We start from the raw sequence: 22,248 nt of genomic DNA, 5'->3' as shown, positions 1-22,248 counted from the left end.
AAAACAATTAAAACAAAAATATGCTCACAAAAATTAGGAATACAATGGTCAAAATACAAGCTCAATAGAAGGTAGGTAGAATAGAGAACATCTCCCAGAAAGTAAAACAAGAAGAGATTGATATTATATATATATATATATATATATATATATATATATATATATATATAAACAGATTTTAAAAATCAAAGGAATGTGTTAAGAATGAAAAGATTTTAATCTTTTTATTAAAATTTCTCAACAAGATAATTTTTTTAAAAAAAAGATCTCAACACAAAATAATGATTGTGGAATTCCAGAAAACATAGAGAAGATATTTAAGCTTCCCCTGAGAGAAATAGGTCACATACAAAGACATGAGAATTAGACTGGCAATATAATGAAGCAATATCTTTAAAGTTCTAAGGTAAAAGTAATTTTCAACCTAGAATTCAGAGCCAAATTATTTTTCAGCATTGGAGGAAGAATAAAGACATTTCTAGAAATGGTAGTCCTTAGGAGCCATTGAAGATGTACTACAGTAAAACTAGAGTGTAAATCATGAAAGAGAAAGTTGGAAAATTTAGAAACACAAGAAAATAATAAAGGACAAGGATGGATATTTTTGTTACTATTTTCTGTATTTCCAATAATTCTATGTATGATTTTAGAATTAGAAATTAACTTCCAGAAAAAAGAAACCAACAGAGTCAAGAGGGAAGGAGGGAGGGGTGGGCGGGGAGAGGGAAGGGAAAGGTCAAGTCAAGGAACATATATCAAGGACTCATGGACAAAGCCAAAGTGGGGAAGGACTGAGGGAGGGAGATGGGGGAGGGGGGGCAGGAGAAAGTGGTGGTGGGAAGGCAGAGACAAATGTATTTGGACAAAAAAATGAATTAAAAAATATATATATGTTAATTCAACATTAATGGATGTTACCAGGACATATTGTGGTGATCATTTTGCAATATATAATTATCAAATTATTTTGTACACCTAATGTTACATGTCAGTTATACCTCAGCTAAGAAAATGTATTATGAAACACCATTACTGAAAGGTGTGGTGGAAATGTGTTAACCATAAGTACTCTTGGAAACTAGTTCAGTCTGTAAAATAAAGGCACTGTACTCTCAAAAAAAGAAAAAGAAATTAACTTTCAAATCATGCAAATCCCTGATCTCATGTTAGCTTATAGCATAATAGGCACACATGTAAGAATCAAATAATTATAATAATAAATTCAAAGTTACAAACCAAGAATTTCTTTGAAGGAAAATTACATAATTATATGTGAACATATAATAAAGGACACTGATCTAGACTGGGGAATCAGAGAAAGCTTCCCTAAGGGAAGTGTCATTTAAGTTGAGCTTTGAAACAAGATTAGTTAATAGGGAAATGAAGTGATATGAGACTGGAGAGGTACTAGGGATCAAGCCATTTAGGGCTTTCTAGATCTTCCAAGAGTTTGGATTTGATTCTATATTGAATGGCAGTCACTGAAGAGTTTTGGGTTGAAGGATACTGTAATCAGATCTGAAATGCAAACATATCACACTAGTTTCCTTGTGAGTTAGAAGTTTGAAAGGAAGTATAACCAGGTGTGGGAAGACCTGTAAAGAAGCTCTTCCAGTGGCTCAGAAAAAAGATAATGGGGGGAGGGGGAGGGGAAAGTGGTGGTGGGAGAGTGGAGACAAATGTATTTGAACAAAAAATAAAAACTAAAAAATAAAAAAATATTTTAAAAAAAGATAATGGTAGCTAGCTAGCTTGGCTCAATATGGTAGAGGTAGTAAGGACAGTGAAAACTGCATATATATGTTTACACATACATAAAACTATACATGATGCTTTTATATATATGAAGCTATATATACAAACTTATATATGAAAGCTGCAAGAGCCAAAATAGAAAACAGCTGTACCCTAGTAGTTAACACTGTGAAATCTAAACATACAGCTGCTTGGGTTTGAATTTCAGCAAGTTACTTAACCTCCCTGGGCATGAGTTTCCTCTCCTCTAAGAGAAGGATGATGATAATAATTTCTACATTCATAGGGTTACTGTGAGGAGTAAATGAGGTAAAACTTGTAAAATAGCCCTGACTGGTGTGGCTCAATGGATTGAACATCGGCCTGTGAACCAATGGATGGCTGGTTCGATTTTCAGTCAGGGCACATGCCTGGGTTGTGGGCCAGGTCCCCAGGAGGGGGTGTGCAAGAGGCAACCACACAGTGATGTTTTTCTCCATCTCTTTCTCCCTCCCCTCCCTTCTGTCTAAAAATAAATAAATAAAATCTTTTAAAAAACATAAAATACTTTGGACAGTGCTTGCAATAAAACAAGTAAATATTAGTGTGATTTTTTTAATCAGACAGACTTTATTTTTTTAAGATTTTATGCATTTATTTTTAGAGAGAGGGGAAGGGAGAAAGAGAGGGATAGAAACATCAATGTGTGGCCACCCCCCAAGCACCCCCCACTGGGGCCTAGCCAGCAACCCAGGCATGTGCCCCTACTGAGGATCGAACTGGCGACCCTTTGGTTTGCAGGCCAGCACTCAATCCACTAAGCCACACTAGCCAGGGCAGTGTTATTAATTGCATTGTCATAATTGGTGTTAGACTGGATGTGAGAAGTGAGATTGGAGACAAGAATAACTCTCACTTGAATAATTGAATACAGGATGGTGCCATTCACTGAAATAAGGAACTCTAGAAAGAAGATGAGGTAATGAAGATCTCAAATCTGATTTTGGATGTGTGGGTTTTATGAATAATCCAGGTGAAGATATTGAAAAGGTTATTGTATTAGTCTGGAGTTGTAGAAGTCTAAAACAGTAGAGTTATCAGCATATGGATGATCATTAGCACCACGAGAGTGGATAATATTGTTTAGGGAGAAAATATTGGTTAACAAAGGAATAAGGCCAAAGCTGAGCACTGAGGTGATCTGTCACCTAATGGGTGAGTAGAGAAAGAAGGATCAGGGAAGGAGACAGAAGAAGGAGTAGTCTAAGCAATAAGGGAACAAAACCCAGAGAGGTATTGGCATAGAGGCCAGGGGAGGAGAGAATTTTAAGAAGGAATGAATGGTCAACAGGTGCAAATGAAGACTAAAATATGTCCATTGGATTTAGCACCATGACAGTCATTGGTGACTTTGGCAAGAGCTGTTGCTTTCACAGTACCCCAGTGTCCTTAGAAAGTTTGGTTCCAAGTCAAGATAATAAAATTTATAAGGTCAATTTGTTCATTCTATCTCAGGAAATGTTTCCATTTCAAATTCTCTTCATGATAATAGCTATCTTATTTTTACTTTATAGGTCTGATTGGGTGTCACAAGAAATCGGTATATTGGCATGTCATTGGAATGGGCACCACCCCTGAAGTGCACTCAATTTTCCTTGAAGATCACACATTTCTTGTGAGGAACCATCGACAGGCCTCCTTGAAAATCTCACCAATAACTTTCCTTACTGCTCAGACACTTCTAATGGACCTTGGCCAGTTTCTACTGTATTGCCATATCTCTTCCCACCAACATGGTAATAACTGTGGATCTTAAAAACTAACATTATGTCTCCAACTCTTATTTATTGGAATTTACTGTCCACCGCCCAGTGTAGGATTGTTAGTTAGACCTCAACTGAGATTTCCTGGTTACCAGTTTTCAGAGTAAAGATTTTACCTTGAGTATAAGAGGGCTTGAGTATTTGTAGTGTTGGTGAGTTTTTAGTTAAATACCTGTGATAGAGGTAAGGCAGATGGTTTATGGATAAATGAAGTGACAAAAGTGAGGAGGTCAGCATATTATTGGTTTTCCAGCCTGATCCCATTAACAAGACTTTGATCCTGTGGAGAGACATGGCAGGTCATACATAGTTGAATAACTGTTTTATGATAAATTTAGGGAAATGGGAAGAAAACAACACTGCTCAGGTTGTAAACACAAGAGCTCCAGCATATCAGTAGAGATACCCAGAACAATAACTAGCAAATGTAAGGGGATACTGCAATGCTCAATATCACACCAGAAAATTAGTGCACATGGAGGCACTCTGCAAATACCTGGTAGGAGGTGAAAGACAGCTGGAAAACTCAAAGGGATAGTGGATACTGGCAGAAGCAACATGGGAATGGAAGTTGGTGAGTATACCTGAAGTACCACATGAGGCTTTTAAGGACTATATGATGGGGACTTTGCAAAGGGTCAAAGTTCCTGTGAAAGCACTTTGGAACAATAGTAGCTAGAGTTTCAAACTATTGTTAATGTGACCTCATTTGTAGTTACAGGCTATATAAATTCATATTACATAATCATCTCACCCCCATTTTCCTACTTATGCATTCCTTCTGCTAACTCTTAATTTTGAATCAATCCATCAAGCCTCTTTGCCTAAACCTCTGTTGTGGCCATTGAGCGCTATTGGAGGAAAAGGTGGAGGAGGCCTAAACTCCATGTTCAACAGGACTTCTTTGTCCTATCACTCATTTTATTTCTTCATTATTCTCTGTTCTTTTCTTTTCCTTTTTTCTTTTTTTATTGTAGTTCAGTTACAGTTGTCTCCATTTTCCCCCACTGCTCTCCTCTACCCCATCCAATCCCTGCTCCTAAAGACAATCCCCACCCCATTGTCCTCATCCATGAGTCCTTTGTACATGTTCCTTGACTTGAGCCTTCCCCTTCTTTCCCCTGATAGCCCTTTACCTCTCCCCTCTAGTCACTGTCAGTTTGTTCTTTATTTCTGCGTCTCTGGGTCTTTTTTATTCCTTTGTTTGTTTTGTTGATTCGGTCCCTCTTATGAGGGAGATCATATGGTATTTATTTCACTGTTTGGCTTATTTCACTTAGCATAATGCTTTCCAGTTCCATCCATGCTGTTGCAAAGGGTGAGAGTTCCTTTTTCTTTCTCCTGTGTAGCATTCCATTGTGTAAATGTACCACAGTTTTTGGACCCACTCATTTACTGATGGGCACTTAGGCTGTTTCCAGCACTTAGCTATTGTAAATAGCATTGCTAGGAACACCTATGCTGGGATGCATAGGTGATTTTGAATTGGTGTTTCAGGATCCTTAGGGTATAATCCCAGCAGTGGAGCTGTCAAGTCAAAAGGCAGTTCCATCTAGGGTTTTTTTTTTTTTTTTTAGGAAATTCCATACTATTTTCCACAGTGGCTGCACAAGCCTACATTCCTACCAACAGTGAACTAGGGTTCCCTTTTCTCCACATCCTCAGCAGCACTTGTCGTTTGTCGATTTGTTAATGATGGCCATTCTGATTAGTGGGAAGTGGTATCTCATTGTGATTTTAATTTGCATCTCTCTGATGGCTAGTGATGTTGAGCATCCTTTCCTATGTCTCTAGGCCCTCTTTGGAGAAGTGTCTGTTCAGGTCCTTTGTCCATTTTTTAATTGGATTGTTGTCTTCCTGGCCTGGAGCTGTAAGAGATCTTTATATATTTTAGAGATCAAACCCTTGTTGGCGGTAATATTGGCATATATATTTTCCCTTACGGTTGGCTTCTTTTTAATTTTGCTGATGTTTTCCTTAGCCATGCAGAAGCTTTTCAACTTGATGTAGTCCCATTGTTAATTCTTTCCTTTATGTCCCTTGCCCTCGGGGACATATTGATGAAAATATTGCTGCATGGAACATCTGAAATTTTCTTGCCTACAACTTGCTTTTTTTTTTTCGTTTGTTTGTTTTTTTTTAAATTTATTTACTTTTTAAATACATTTGTCTCTGCCTCACCCCCACCACTTTACCTTGCCCTCTCCCACCTTCCCTCCCTCAGCTCTTCCCCTTTGGTTTTGTCCATGAGTCCTTGCTATATGTTCCTTGACTTTCCCCTTCCCTTCCCTTTCCCTGCCCCCCCCCCTTCCCTCTTGTCTCTATTGATTTCTTTTCCTTTCAGTGTTGCTGGTCATATTTTCCTTGCATCTTTGCATTGTTGGTTAGGTTCCGCTTATAGGTGAGATCATATGGTATTTGTCTTTCGCGCCCTGGCTTATTTCGCTTAGCATGATGCTCTCCAGTTCCATCCATGCTGTCGCAAAGTTTATTAGTTCTTTTTTCCTTTCTGCTGCGTAGTATTCCATTGTGTATACGTACCATGATTTTTTGATCCAATCATCTACTGATGGGCGTTTAGGTTGCTTCCAACACTTGGCTATTGTAAATTGTGCTGCTATGAACATTGGGGTGCATAGGTTCTTTTGCATTGGCGTTTTGGTGTTCTCAGGGTATAGTCCCAGCAGGGGAAACCCTGGATCAAAAGGCAGTTCCATTTTCAGCTTTCTGAGGAAATTCCACACTGCTTTCCATAGTGGCTGCACCAGTCTGCATTCCCACCAAGAGTGGACTAGGGTTCCCTTTTCTCCACAGCCTCGCCAGCACCTGTTGTTTGTGGATCTGTTTATGAAGGCCATTCTGACCGGTGTGAGGTGGTACATCATGGTGGTTTCGATATGCATTTCTCTGATGGCTAGTGATGCTGAGCATCCCTTCAAATGCCTCTGGGCCCTCTGTATCTCTTCCTTAGAAAAGCATCTGCTCAGGTCCTTTGCCCATTTTTTGATTGGATCGTTTGTCTTCTTGGAGTGGAGTCGAGTGAGTTCTTTATATATCTTGGAGATGAAACCTCTATCTGATGTATCATTAGTGAATATATTTTCCCATAGGGTTGGCTCCCTTTTAATTTTGCTGATGTTTTCTTTCGCCGTGCAGAAGCTTCTTATTTTGATGAGGTCCCACTTGTTTATTCTTTCCTTTATGTCCCTTGCTTTAGGAGACATATCAGTGAAAAAGTTGCTGCGTGGGATATCTGAGAGTTTCCTGCCAATGTCCTCCTCGAGGACTTTGATGGTGTTGCGACTTATATTTAAGTCTTTTATCCATCTTGAGTTTATTTATGTGTATGGTGTCAGCTGATGATCCAATTTCAATTTTTTGCATGTAGCCGTCCAGCTTTCCCAACACCATTTGTTGAAGAGGCTGTTTTTGCTCCATTTTATGCTTCTGCCCCCTTTGTCAAATGTTAGATGCCCATAGAGACCTGGGCTTATTTCTGGGCTTTCTATTCTGTTCCACTGGTCTATGGGTCTGTTCTTGTGCCAGTACCAGATTGTTTTGAGTATGGTGGCTTTGTGGTAGAGTTTGATGTCCAGTATTGTGATCCCTCCTATTTTGTGTTTCTTTCTCAAAATTGCTTTGGCTATTCGGGGTCGTTTATGGTTCCCTATAAATTTTTGAAATGTCTATTCTATTTCTCTGAAATACGTCATTGGTATCTTAATAGGGATTGCGTTGAATCTATAAATTGCTTTGGGTAGTATGGACATTTTGAGGATATTAATTCTTCCAATCCATGAGCACGGTATATGTTTCCATTTATTTCTGTCTTCCTTAATTTCTTTTTTTAATGTTGTATAGTTTTCTGCATAGAGGTCTTTTGTGTCTTTGGTTAAATTTATGCCTAGGTACTTTATATTTTTTCTTGCTATATCAAATGGTATTTTTTTTCTGATTTCTTCTTCTTCTATTGTATTGCTGGTCTACAAAAACACCTTTGATTTCTGAATGTTGACTTTGTATCCTGCTGTTTTGCCAAATTCACTTATTAGGTTGAGGAGTTTTTTGGTAGAGTCTACAGGGTTCTCTATGTACACTATCATGTCATCTGCAAACAATGATAGCTTTACTTCCTCCTTTCCTATTTGGATGCCTTTTATCTCTTTCTCTTGTCTGACCGCTGTGGCTAGGACTTCCAATACGATGTTGAAAAGAAGCGGTGAGAGCAGACATCCTTGTCGTGTTCCCGATCTTAGTGGGAAAGCTTTCAGTTTTTGCCCGTTCAGTATGATATTAGCTGTAGATTTTTCATATATGGCCTTTATTACTTTGAGGAATGCCCCATTTATTCCCATTTTGCTGAGTGTTTTGATCATAAATGGGTGCTGTACCTTGTCAAATGCTTTTTCTGCATCTATCGAGATGATCATGTGGTTTTTGTCTTTTCTTTGATTTATGTGGTCTATCACGTTTACTGATTTGCGTATATTGAACCATCCCTGCATGCCTGGGATGAATCCCACTTGATCGTGATGGATAATGTTTTGAATGTATTGCTGGATGCGGTTTGCCAATATTTTGTTGAGGATTTTAGCATCTATGTTCATCAGCGAAATTGGCCTGTAGTTTTCTTTCTTTGTAGGGTCTTTATCTGGTTTTGGGATCAGGGTGATGCTGGCCTCATAGAAGTAGTCTGGCAGTCTTCCCTCCTCTTGGATTTTTTGGAATAGTCTGAGAAGGACAGGGGTTAGCTCTTCCTTAAATGTTTTGTAAAATTCTCCTGGGAAACCGTCTGGCCCTGGGCTTTTGTGTGCTGGGAGTTTCTTGATTACTGCTTCAATTTCCCCAGCTGTTATCGGTCTGTTCAAGCTTTCTGTTTCTTCCTCCTTCAGTGTTGGAAGATTATACTTTTCTAAAAATTTGTCCATTTCATCAAAATTTTCAAATTTCTTGGCATATAACTGTTCATAATAGTTTCTGATGATCCTTTGTATTTCTGTGGTATCCGTTGTTATTTCTCCTCTTTCATTTCTGATATTATTAATTTGGGTCCTCTCCCTTTTTTTCTTGATGAGTCTGCTTAAAGGCTTGTCAATTTTATTTATCTTTTCAAAGAACCAGCTTCTGGATTGGTTGATCCTCTGAATTGTTCTTTTTGTCTCTATGGCATTCAGTTCTGCTCTAATCTTGACTCTTTCCTTCCTTCTACTTGCTCTGGGAATTATTTGTTGTTGTTTCTCCAGTTCTTGAAGTTGTAGTGTTAGGTCTTTTATTTGAAATGTTTCTATCTTATTTAGGTAAGCCTGTATTGCTATGAACTTCCCTCTCAGGACCGCCTTTGCTGTGTCCCATAGGTTTTGGACTGTTGTCTGTTCATTTTCATTTGTTTCCAGAAATTTTTTGAAATCTTCTCTTATCTCATTATTGACCATTCGTTGTTTAATAGTGTACTGTTCAGTCTCCATGAGTTTGCAAGTTTTTGAAGTTTCTCTTTGAGGTTGATTTCGAGTTTCAAGGCCTTGTGGTTGGAGAAAAAGTTTGGTATTACTTCAATTTTCCTGAATTTGCTGAGGCTTGCTTTGTGTCCTATCATGTGGTCTGTCTTTGAAAAACTGCCATGAGCATTTGAAAAGAATGTGTATTTTTCTTCTTTGGGATGTAAGATTCTATATATGTCAGTTAAGTCTCTTTGATTCAGTGTGTCATTCAGCGCCACGATATGTTTATTAATGTTTTGTTTGGAAGATCTGTCCATTTTTGACAGTGGGGTGTTGAAACCCGCTACTATCAGTGTGTTGCTGTCTATATCTTTTTTGAAGTCATCCAACAATTTCCTTATAAACTTGGGGGCTCCTATATTGGGAGCATATAAGTTTAAAATGTTGATGTCTTCTTGATAGATTCTTCCATTAAGTATGATAAAGTGCCCCTCTGGGTCTCTCTTTATGGCCTTTGTTTTGAAATCTACTTTGTCTGATACAAGTATGGCAACGCCAGCCTTTTTCTCATGCCCATTTGCTTGGAATATTATTTTCCATCCCTTTACTTTCAATCTGTGTAGGTCTTTTGCTCTGAGGTGGGTCTCTTCTAGGCAGCATATGTGTGGGTCATGTTTTCTTATCCATTCAGCTACCCTGTGTCTTTTGATTGGGGCATTTAGTCCATTCATTTTGAGAGATATTACTGGTAGAAAGTTACTCATCTTTTCTCTTTGTACCTGTGTTCCCCTCTGTCTCATTCTTTTCCTTCATCTGCTTAAACCAGTCCCTTGAGCATATCTTGGAGTGCTGGTTTGGTAGAGATGTATTCTTTTAGCCTTCTTTTGTCTGGGAAACTCCGTATTTCCCCGTCTATTTTAATGGAGAGCCTAGCTGGGTAGAGCAGCCTTGGCTGTAGGCCCTTGCTTTTCATGCCTTGGAATATTTGTTGCCATTCCCTTCGGGCTTGCAGTGTTTCTGTTGAGAAGTCAGCTCCTAGGCGTATCGGGGCCCCCTTGTATGTTACTTACTCTTTTTCCCTTGCTGCCTTGAGGATTCTCTCTTTGTCTTTGATAGTTGTCATTTTAATGATGATGTGTCTTGGAGTGGACCTCCTTGAGTCCCTCTTGAGTGGGGTCCTCTGTGCCTCCTGGATCCATGAGAGCCTTTCTATCCACAAATTAGGGAAATTTTCCATCATTACTTTTTCGAGGAGGTTCTCTATTCCTTGCTCCTCTTCTTCTCCTTCTGTTATCCCTATTATACGGATATTATTGTGTTTCAGGTTGTCCTGCATTTCCCTAAATGCCTCTTCATTCTTTTTGAGCCGTTTTTCCATTTCTTGTTCTTTCTGGGAGCTTTTTTCTTGTCCTCCATCTCACTGATTCGATCCTCAGCTTCATCCAGCCTGCTTTGGATTCCTTCTACTGTGTTCTTCAATTCAGAAATGGTATTCTTCATATCCTCTTGTGTCTTCTTGATAGTTTCTATGTCCTTTTCCAGGCTGATATAGTTTGCTGTAAGATCCTGATAGTTTCTCTGCAGTTTCTCATAGTTCTCTTTGAGCTGGCTGAGCTCATTGAGCTTCCTTAGAACCATTGTTTTGAATTCCATATCTGATAGTTCCCTTGCCTCTATTTCATTGAGCTCTCTCTGTGGGGAGTCCCCTTTTCCACTCATTTGAGGGGAACTTCTTTTTCTTCCCATTTTTGTGAGAGTCTGTTAAGTATTTTTGTCCTTTACTTTTCTTTCTGGGCTTGCCTCTGATGATGTCAGTTGTTGACCCTATAGGGCCTTGGGTTGTTTGTTTGAGCCTTTCAGGAGTCAAATGCCTGTGTCTGACTCCTGCTTGGAGCAGCTCTGTGACCCCTTCGGTCAGGGCTGGGCTATTTTTTGGGATCTCTCTGCGCTCTCTCACGGGCTCCTGGAGCGCGTTCCCAGCGCGGCAGAGTCCCCGACCTGCCTGGGCTCGCATGTGCTTGCCCCGGACCAGGGGGCTTATGCGCGACCTCGCGTACTCATCTGGCCCCCCTTGGCACGCGAGCTTCGCAGCAGTGGTCAGTTTAGGGTCTTCTATTGTGTGTTTTCCCCGCTTTTGGCTCTTTGGGTGCGTTGCTTGCCCTCGCCAAATGGGGACTACGGAAATGGGAGGGAATCAGCTCTAGGACTCTCCGGTTAATCCTGTTTCTGGTCTCTCCTCCAGGGACTCTGGGCAGCTCTACTAATTTTTGGGCCGCTCCGCAATCGCGGCGGGCAGGTCAATTTATGCCTGCTTTTGCTGCTCTGCGCACTCCCTCGCAGGCCGTATGGGTGCCAGTCTGTGTGAGGCCTTGCCGGCCGGTGCAAGCATTCGCCAGCCCGCGTGGGTCACACACACGCTCGCCAACCCTCGCCGGTCACTTGGCGCAAGCGTGCGCGCCTGCTCTGGGTGTTTTGGGGGTGTCTATGTGTGCTTTTTGGCTTTTGGCTCTTTGGGTGTGTGGCCTCTTCCCGCGCAATGGAGACTACAGCAAGGAGAAGGAGTCGGGACTCCCCGGTTCTTCCTCCCGTTCTTTCCCCAATGCCTCCGTTTCTAGTCTCTCCTCAGGGTCTCTGGGCAGTTCTGTGACCCCTTTGGCCCAGGATCCACCACCTGTGTGGCCTGCGTTTCCATTGCAGGCAGTCTGGTTCATGCGCGCCCCGCTTCTGCCTCTTTGGGGGCGCGCCTTTCCAGCACACAACGGAGACTACCGAACGGGGGAGGGAGTCCAGGCTCACTGATTCCTCCTCCCGTTCTTTCCCCAACGCCTCCATCTCCATTCTCTCCTCAAGGCTCTCACAGCCAGTCTGCACTCAGCCCTGCAGCTCACACACGTACAAGCTGTGTGCGGAGCGCACAAAAGGCAGGTTAATTGATTCCCTTATGCCTGAGCGAGATGGTAGCTGCAGAGTGGGAAGTGCGTTATCACCCGGGCTCCGCCGGCCGCAGAGTCAGTTCTCTTCTCAAAGTTTTCCTCACCAGTCTTTTCCCAGGCACCAGCCCACCCTGCTGCCGCCTCTACCCAGCGATCAAGGAGGGTGGCTGCCACTGCAACTTTTGCGTTTGCCCTTTAAATGTCTTTTTGCATCCCCAGCCACCTGTCTCTGGCAGAGAGCACCCCTAAGCTTTTTGGGGTTGCGTTTTGTCTGTATTTTCTTGGCTTTAGCTGCTGTAGTTCAGGGGTTCCTGTTTATGATTCAGACCCCGTTCTTCTCAGGGGGAGCTAACTGGCTGTTTCAATGTCCCTCTGGTGCCAGTTCCTGTTGGCATCCAGCCCACCCTCTCAAGCCTCCACCACACTTCTCACCCGTTGGGATGTGTGAGAGTCGAATCCACTGTCCGCGGCACCAAGGCTCCTCTCCCAGTATCGCTCCACTGCTTTCCAGGTGATTACTCCATTATTTAGTTGCAATTCCAGTTTGGTTTTGGGAGGAGGTCAGCGTGACTCCCATTCACTCCTCCGCCATCTTCTCTCCCTCTCTTGCCTACAAGTTGTGCCTACAAATTATCTTGCCTAAAAGTCTAGGACTTTTATGGTGTTGTGACATATTTAAGTCTTTTATCCACCTTGAGTTTATTTTTGTGTATGATGTAAGTTGGTGGTAGAGTTTCTTTTTTTTTTGCATGTAGCTGTCTAGCTATCCCAACACCATTTATTGAAGAGGCTATTTTTACTCCATTTTATGCTCCTGGCCCTTTGTTAAATATTAATGGACATGAAATTTGGGTTTTTTTCTGGGATCTGTATTCTGTTCCATTGATCTATATGTCTATCCTCATGCCAGTACCAGACTGTTTTGATTACAGAAGCCTTGTAGTATAGTTTTATATCAGGTATTGTGATCCCTCCTACTTTACTCTTTCTCAAAATTGCTGAGTCTATATGGGGTCATTTATTGTTCCATGAAAATTTTTTAAATATTCTCTATCTGTGAAATATGTCATTGGTATTTTAATAGGGATTGTGTTAAATCTATCAATTGCTTTGGGTAGTATGGACATTTTAATTCTTCCAATCCATGAACACAGCATATGTTTCCATTAATTTGTGTCTTCCTTAATTTCTTCATGTTCTGTAGTTTTCTGAGTACAGGTCTTTTACCCTCCTTGGTTAAGTTTATTCCTAGGTACTTTATTTTCCTTGTTGCTATTATAAAAGGGATTTCTTCCCTTAATTTCCATTTCCAGCATTTCATTGATGGTGTACAAAAATGCCTTCCATTTCTGAATATTGACTTTGTATCCCGCCATTTTCACAAATTCATTTATTAGGTCAAGTCGCTTTTTTGGTGGAGTATGTAGGGTTTTCTATGCGTACTATCATGCCATCTGCAAACAATGACAGTTTTACTTCCTCCTTTTCAATTTGGATGCCGCTTATTTCTTTTTCTTATCTGATCACTGCGGCTGTGTTGAATAGACATGGTGGAAGAAGACACCCTTGTCTTGTACCTGATCTTAGTGGGAAAGCTTTTAGTTTTTTCCCGTTGAGTATGATGTTGACTGTAGGTTTCTCATACATAGCCTTTATTATGTCGAGGTATGCTTCCTCTACTCCCAGTTTGCTGAGTGCTTTTATCATAAATGGGTGCTGTACATTATCAAATGCCTTTTCAGCATCTATTGATATGATCATGTGATCTTTGCTTTTCCTTTTGTTTATGTGATGTATTTTTTATTGATTTGCAAATATTGTACCACCCTTGCATCCCTGGGAAGAATCTCACTTGATCATTATATATGCCCTTTTTTAATACATTGCTGGATCCAGGTTGCCAATATTTTGTTGAGGATTTTAGCATCTGTGTTCATCAGTGATATTGGTCTGTAGTTTTCTTTCTTTGTTGTGTCTTTATCTGGTTTGGGGATTAGGATGATGCTGGCCTCATTAAAAGAGCTTGGGAATCTTCACCCTTTTTTGATATTTTGGAATAGTCTGAGAAGGACAAGGGTTAGCTCTTCTGTAAATGTTTTGTAATATTCTCCTGTGAAGCCATCTAGTCCAGGGTTTTTATGTACTATGAGTTTTTTTTTTATTACTGCTACAATTTCACTAGCTGTTATTGGTCTACTGAGGCCTTCTGCTTCTTCTTGATTCAGTTTTGGGAGATTGTATGCTTCTAGAAATGTGTCCATTTCACCCAGGTTTTCAAATTTCTTGGCATATAGTTGTTCATAGTAATTTCTTACAATCCTTTTCATTTCTGTGGTATTAGTTGTAATTTCTCCACTTTTGTTTCTGATTTTATTTATTTGGTTCCTTTCTCTTTTTTTCTTGATGAGTCTGGTCAGAGTCTTGTCAATTTTGTTGCTCTTTTCAGAAAACCAGCTCCTGAATTATTGATCCTTTGAATTGTTCTTTTAATCTCTATGTCATTTAATTCTACTCTGACCTTGATTATTTCTTTCCTTCTACTTGTTCTGGGCTTTGTTTGTTTTTGTTCCTCCAGTTCTTATAGTTGTAGGGTTATGTTGTTTATTTGAAATGTTTCTATCTTTTTTTAGCTAAGCCTGTATTGCTACGAACTTCCCTCTCAGGACTGCCTTCGCTGTGTCCCATAGGTTTTGGACTGTTGTGGGTTCATTTTCATTTGTTTCCAGAAATGCTTTTATTTCTTCCTTGATATCGTTGTTAATTCATTCATTGTTGAAAAACATCTTATTCAGTCTCCATTAATGTGACTGTTCTTGAATTTTCCTTTAGGTTGGTTTCTAGTTTCAAGCCATTTTGGTCCAAGAAAATGCTTGATATGATTTCAATTTCGAATTTGTTGAGGCTTGTTTTTTGTCCTATCATGTGGTCTATCTTTGAGAATGTTCCATGTGCATTTGAAAAGAATGTATATTTTACTTCTTTGGTGTGAAATATTCTGTATGTCAATTAAGTCTATTGGATCTAGGGTGTCATTCAGTGCCACAATATCCTTATTAATCCTTTGTTTGGAAGATCTTTCCATTGTTGATAGTGGGATGCTAAAGTCCCCTACTATAAGTGTGTTGCTGTCTATATCTTTCTTGAAGTCTTCCAAGATTTTCCTTATATATTTGGGTGCTCCTATTTTGGGTGCATATATGTTTACAATGTTTATGTCTTCTTTTTTTAAGTTCATTTTTAAAAAGATTTCATTTATTCACTTTTAAAGAGAGGGGAAAGGAAGGAGAGATGGAGACAAACAATGTGCAAAAGCTACATCAGTCTGTTGCCTCTCACATACCACGAACTGTGGACCTAGCCTGCTACCCAGGCATGTGCCTTGACTGGGAATTGAACCAGTGAACTTTCAGTTCACAATCCAGCACTCAGTCCACAAGCCGGGGTGTTTATGTCTTCTTGATGAATTTGTCCCTTCAGCATTATGATGTGACCGTCTCTGTCTCTTTTTATGGCCTTTGTTTGGAAATCTATTTTGTCTGATATAAGTATTGCTGTGCTGGCTTTTTTTTCCCCCTTCTGTCTTGGAATATTTTTTCCAAACCTTCACTTTCACTCTGTGTAGGTCTTTTTTTTCCAAGGTGGGTCTCCTATGGGCAGCGTATATGCGAGTCATGTTTTCTTATCCATTCAGCTACCCTATGTCTTTTGATTGGAGCATTTAATCCATTTACATTTAAGGTTATTATTGATAAGTACTTATTCATTGCCATCTTTCCCTTTTGTACCTCTGTTCCTCTCTCTCTCACTCTTTCTCTTCATCTTCTTAAAATAGTCCCTTTAGCGTGTCTTGCAATGCTGGTTTGGTGGAGGTGTAGTCTCTTAGCCTTCTTTTGCCTGGGAAACTCATTTTGCCTTTCATTCTAAATGAGAGCCTTACTGGTAGACTGGTGTTGGTCACAGGCCTTTGATTTTCATTACTTAGAACACTTCTTGCCATGCCCTTCCAGCTGGTAGTGTTTCTATTGAGAAATCATGTGCTAGCCTTATCGGAGCTCCCTTGTATGTTACTATCTGTATCTCCTTTGTTGTCTTTGAGATTCTCTCTTTGTCTTTGAATTTTGTCATTTTAATTATGATGTGTCTTGGAGTGGGCCTCTTTGCGTTCAACTTGATTAGGACCCTCTGTGTTTCTGGGAGTTGTGTGACTTTTTCTCTCATCAAGTTAGGGCTGAGTTTCCTGTCATTATTTGTTCAAACAGGTTTTCTATCTCTTGCTCCTCTTTTTGTCCTGCTGGTTTCCATATTATATGGATATTATTATGTTTCATGTTGTCCTGCAGTTCCCTTAACCCCTCTTTGTTCTTTTTGAATCTTTTTAAATTCTTTTGCTCTATCTGGGAATTTTTCTCTATGTTGGCTTCCAGCTCATTGATTCGATCCTCTGCTTCATCTAACCTGCTTTTAATTTCTTCTACTGTGTTCTTCATTTCAGACACTGTATTTTTCATTTCCTCTTGTCTCTTATTGATAATTTCTATGTCCTTTTTCACACTCATGTAGTTCACAGTAAGTTCCTTGAAGCTCCCCTGAAATTCTTTGAAGTTCTCACTGAGCTCCTTAAGCATCCTTGTAACCATTATATTGAACTCAATGTCTGATATTCTGGTTGCCTCCATTTCATTTAGCAGTTGTTCTGGCGATTCTTCCTTTCCTTCTGATTGGGGATTGTTTTATTGTCTCCCCATTCCAAGTGGCTCTTCTTGTTTTTTTCTCCTTGTTAGCTTGATCTGCCCTGACTCCCTGTCTCTGTAGTGTGATCTTTTGTGGTAGGAGACCTGTGGGACTCAGTGGTGCAGTCTCCTTGATCACCTGCACTTGATGCTCTTGCACTGCCCATTATGCCTTTTATGTGGTTGTAATTGGGTTTTGGTTCTTGTTAAGGTGTTCTTTGGTGGGTTCTTCCTTCTGGTTGACTGACTGAGAGTCACTCCAACCTCCACGTCTTGTATACTGCTGTACAGGTGCTGCCAAAACAAAACCCAAAGAGCCCAGGAAGCAGACCCACACCTGCAAAGATATCGCCCACCCATGATTACATTATCAATACCCAATGTGCTTATATTAATAAAGGTGTGAAGAGATTTAGACTATTATAAGAAAAGAAAAATGAATATGAGATGACTAACTGAAAGAAAAGAGATTTTGTAAGGGTAGAGGGAGGGGCAATAATAAGAGTAGGGAATAGAGACAAGGCAAAGAAGGAAAGAAAAGAAAATTTACTTTGTTACTAAAAGAAGGAGGAGGGAAGGTGGAAAGGAGTGAGAGAGGAGAATCTTACAGTAGTAGGTTAAAACCAAAATTTAAAGAAAAAAAATATATATATTTGTATATATTTAGTGAGAGAGAAAAACAGACAACCACAAAAAAATATAAAATTGTAGAAAAATTGCCACCACAGAGATATCAAAACCAATGAGCCAAGATTTATATAAGCGGAATGGGAATAAGAGGGCACAAGGAAGGACAGAAGCGCTTAAGAGATGTCTAGAGGAAAGGGACGTTATTTTGAGAGGATAGAGGGAGAAGGAATGCTAAGAGTGTGGGCGGGGGCGGGGTGGGGTGGTGGGAAACCCGGCTAAGACAGGCAAAAATTAACATTGAAAACAAAAAAGGGAGGGGCGGGAGGGAGGCAAAATGGAGAAGGAGAGGGGAACCGTGGAATCTGAGACTTGAGGGACAAAGATAGTCACTATCTGGAAATAAGACTGAAGAAGTGTAACGACAACCAGCTCATCCACTACCTATGAGCAAAGATTGAGGATAAAGGTGGAGAGAGACTAAGGGTATTTTAAGACCTGGCGAAGGAGAGCGCGATGGCTGATGACAATCACAAATGGTTTTGAGAGGCTGGAGCGGGGAGCGATAGTAATAGTGCGGGATAGAAACAAGTCGTAGCAAGAGAAAACCAGAATGAAAAACAAATATACGAAGGAGGAGGCAGGAGGTAGTGTGGAGTGAGAGAAGGGACGAGCAATATATGAGATCTGAAATAAAGTATATTATAAAACCTGGTGCCCCATTATGCCCACACTTGAAGGCTATGCAATGAATGGTAAACAGCTTTGCAGGAGAGAGGACAGCGTCTTGTTGCGCCTGCCTCTATTTTCTCTGCTCCGCTGGGTTTAGTAGATCGGGCGGAGCAGCCGTGCAGCACCTAGTGTCTGGCGAAGGGCCTTTTTCTTCTCTCCCCCGAGGGAAGGTACAGGGCAGCAGGAAGCTCCTGGGCCTGACCTCGCCGCTCCGCGCAGCCTGTAATCCCGCAGGTGGGGGTTGGGTTCGCCCGACGGTGAAGGGCTCCGGCTGACTGGAGCAAATCCCAGGCACCCAGCTCCGGCCTTCCAGACCGGAGCCTGCCGCTCTCACCGGGGGTTCCGGGTCGGCCGAACTGGGCACTCTGCTCTGCCCTCGGCTTGCGAGCGGTGTTGGGTCGGGTCCTCCCGCTCCTTCAGGGATTCTCTGCCTCTGCGTATTTTGGTTCGCAAAGCTGCTGCGTGCGGCCCTCGCCCGCGGGGGGGCGCATAGGCCTACGCGCCCGGGTCCCTGCCAAGCCTTAGGTACGTCTCAGCCCCCCTTTGCAAAGAGTTTCTCTATGGCCCCCATGCTGTAGCGCGGGTCCCTGCGGGTCCTGTCTTCCCCGTGCTCCCTCTCCCCCAAAACCACACAGTCTCCCAGGGTCCGGGCGGGCCCCCCTCCTGATGGGGCCTCCGGCAGTTTTAGGGACAGTTTCTCCCTGAATGCTTCCCGGACGGCGCTGGGAGGATCCCCTCAGCTCTGCTGTAGCACCAGGAGGTGACAGCGTGCTGTGCCTGCTCCCTCCGGACGGTCTTCAGCCTCCGGCCTGCCTGTTCCCGGCCTGCCCGTTCCGCGGTGCGGTTTCTGAGCCCGCACCTCGCAGGCCTCCTCTCGCCGCCCTGGTAGCTCGCGGGTCCGGAGCCGATCTACAGCCGCCCCAACTCTGTGCAGCCAGCAGTGCTGGGCTGGGCAGCGGTGGCGGTCCGCCTGGCAAGCCCGGGTCATCGGTCCCCGGACGCCCCGCACGGCCGGTACACGCGTCCTCCTGCGCACTCACCATGCTCTCCTCTGTGTACCCTATCCCTCACACTTTTACTAACTCTCAGCTCTATGTTCTGACTGCAATTCCAGTCCGTGTCTGAGTGCCCAGGAACAGAGCTGCCTGCTGTTCTGCTGCCATCTTGGATCCGTCCTATCCCTCTTGAATTAACCATTTTTTTAGGTTCCTTGATTGTCTTGGAAGAAAGATTTTATGTTACTCTGTATCCACCATTTTCCCTTTATGTTCTGTGGGTGACATAATGTAGTGATGAAGAATAAGGATCTCTTTATTCATCTGTTATATAATATTTATGGAATTTTTGACAAAACATAGGGGACAAAGTATGTCTTACTGGGTGAGTGTCAGGAAGTTGATCATATGGGCACAGAGAAATAAGTCATTTATTTTTATGCAGCTTGGTCATTGTCTAGTCTGAGCCAGAATCAGTTTAGGAGGATTTTGTTGCATGTCTTGTTTTGTTTTATTCTTTGAGAACTTATTTTCTCTGATTTTAATCCTTTTTTTTTCAGAAAAATGTTTTGCCTTATTGGACCTCAAATAAAATCTTCCGTTTTTAGTTCTACAATGAATTATATTTAAACCTGTGTAAACCCCAGACTAGTTGTTTGCTGCTTCTGAAGTCTGCCCTATTCCTCATCATTCAGTAAATGGATTTCCTTTGTTAGTATTGATCTTCAAAATAGCCCTATGGCATAGATAGGGTGGGAATTATTACCTACATTTTATAAAGCATAAAGATGTGATTGATATGGCTTCTAACTGGTCGCAGGCAGATATGTTCTTAAAATATATAACATATTTCTTTTATGTTCTACCTTTTCATGTTTTTGTGAACTTGGAATGCATCTTGAAATTTATATCTACCATAACATTTTTCCAGATAAGCTGTTAATAAATCAATGTTTTGTGTCATACTTCAATGGAATAAATATACTTTGGCCAAAAGTTTCATTTCGTGTTAAGTAAAAATAAAAGTCATAGTTTTTCTTTCACCAATAACTTCATTGAACAGTGTATTCACCATTTTGTTCCACTACCTTCTGCCATCTTTCAGGCAACTTCATAATTCCACCTTCCCAAATTGTTTTATTCTTTTGAGCAAAGAACTATTCCAGGTGCCTTTTGCAGTCTTCCAGAGAACTGAAATTCTTTTCCATTAAGAGAATTTTGTGAAGACCTAAATAAATGGAAATTTGAAGGTGCAATGTCTCGTGAATAGAGTGGATGCATCAGAACTTACCAGCCAAGCTGTAACAGTTTTTGCCTGGTCATCAAAGAAATATATAGTCTTGTGTTACCCTAATGGAAGATTATACATATTCTGTTTACTAATTCTGAACACATTTTGCTGAGTGCTGCTTTCAGTTGGTCTAATTGGAAGCAGTCCTTGCTGGAACTAATTGTTTGGTTTTCTGGGAGGAGCTAGTAATAGAGGACTCCTTTTCTATCTCTCCATATATACAACATCACCTTCTTTGGACGAAGACTGGGTTTTGGTGTGGTTTGTGGTGGTTTACTTCTTTTGCCCCACAATCTCTTCTGTTCCACGTTATTGTAAAGTTTCCACTTTTGATCATCCATCACAATTTGTTTTAAAAACAGAATGTCATTGTTACCTTTAAGTAGAGAATTGCATGCAGAAATGTGGTCAAGAAGGTTTTTTTCTCTTAACTTAGATTAGAACCCAAGCATCAAAGCAATTAACATAACCAAGCTGGTGCAAATGATTTTCAGTGTTTGATTTGGATATTTTAAGTATGTCAGCTATCTCCAACATGGTATAACATTGATTGTTCTCAACTAATGTCTTGATTTGATTGCTATCAATTTCAACTGGTCTACCCAACTATGGAGCATCATCCCGTGAGAAATCTCCAACATGAAACTTCTCAAGCCACTTTTGACATGTTTGATCAGTTGCATCACCTTCTCTATACACTGCACAAATCTTTTTGCATTTCAGTTGGATTTTTACTTTTCTTGAAATAATAAAGCATAATATGCCAAAAATGTTGCTTATTTTCTTCCATCTTCAATATTAAAATGGCTACACAAAAATTCACCAACTTTGATTATTTTTAAGTGCACACTGATATTACAGCTGTCACAATACAACCTAACTAACAAAATTGTTTCAAATGAAGTTAAAGACAGCTAAGCACCACTAGAACCATTTTAAGGGAAATAAAAAAGGAACTAACTTTTTGGCCAACCCAACAGAAATCATTAGGTGACTGTGGGAATGGTGAGTTGGTCTGACCTAAGCTTCCATATGTTGAGAGTATGTAGTTCCTCAAGTCTCCTTGTTTATAATTTGGGAGTTGGGGAGTGATAAGCTCAGAGCCAGTTCCAGAAAGGAAATATTCACATGTATTAAAAGAGCAAATGAGTGAGTCTTAAAAAGGGGATAAAATGTGTATTGAAGGAGAGTCAAGCAGAAGGGAAATAGTGAGTGCAAAGACCACAGGAAGAAAACAGCAACTACCAAATACAGAGAAGGTCATCTACATGGAAGAGTGGCAAGAAAGAGTATTGGTGTGGGGAAGAGAACACTTAAGAGAGAGCCTTGAAGACCTAATAAGAGATAATGTCATAGAAGTTAAGACAAGAAAATTTTGTAGGAATCTGACATTGTTTGGTTTGTCTGATTCCAGGTGGTATGGAAGCTTATCTCAAAGTGGATAGTTGCCCAGAGGAACCCCAAGTACGGATGAAAAATAATAAAAAAGAGGAATATTATGATGATGATGATGATCTTTATGACTCTGACATGGATGTTATCAGGTTTGATGATGACAACTCTCCTCCATTCCAAACCCGCTCATTTGCCAAGAAGCATCCTAAAACTTGGGTTCACTATATTGCTGCTGAAGAGGAGGACTGGGACTATGCCCCCTCAGTTCCCACCTCCAACAACAAGTAAGTACATTTGACTCTTGCTACTTTCTCTTACCCATACTCAAAAGGTTCTTCCTAGTTATTCAAAACAAGATATTCTCAAACCACATTTAGGGTAGGTGCAGGTAAAGAATCAAATGTCAAGGGAATTAATATGTTTTCAAACTCAAATAGCTAAGCGTCAATGATGCTTATATTTTTCCCACTCTTTTCTTAGATTAAATCATATCCACTGTTTTAGGGTTGGATTTTTAGCCACCTGTCATCTACTTTGAATTCTCCATTCC

The 22,248-nt window shown here is 40.9% G+C and overlaps 1 protein-coding gene across 1 annotated transcript in view; it reads left to right on the top strand.

The window, feature by feature from the left end:
* The window catches only part of F8 (coagulation factor VIII), a 207,744-nt gene that overhangs the window by 56,050 nt on the left and 129,446 nt on the right, over positions 1–22,248 (top strand). Inside the window, exons 7-8 of the mRNA XM_054572236.1 lie at positions 3,309–3,530; positions 21,718–21,982. Of these exons, the coding sequence (XP_054428211.1) occupies positions 3,309–3,530; positions 21,718–21,982 (487 nt within the window). The remainder of the gene's footprint in view (positions 1–3,308; positions 3,531–21,717; positions 21,983–22,248) is intronic.

This window comes from Pteronotus mesoamericanus, unplaced genomic scaffold (assembly GCF_021234165.1).
Source record: "Pteronotus mesoamericanus isolate MK-2021 breed Mesoamerican mustached bat unplaced genomic scaffold, CSHL_Meso_final contig_226, whole genome shotgun sequence".
NCBI classification, from domain to species: Eukaryota; Metazoa; Chordata; class Mammalia; order Chiroptera; family Mormoopidae; genus Pteronotus; species Pteronotus mesoamericanus.
This window is presented reverse-complemented; position numbering and strand designations above follow the sequence as displayed.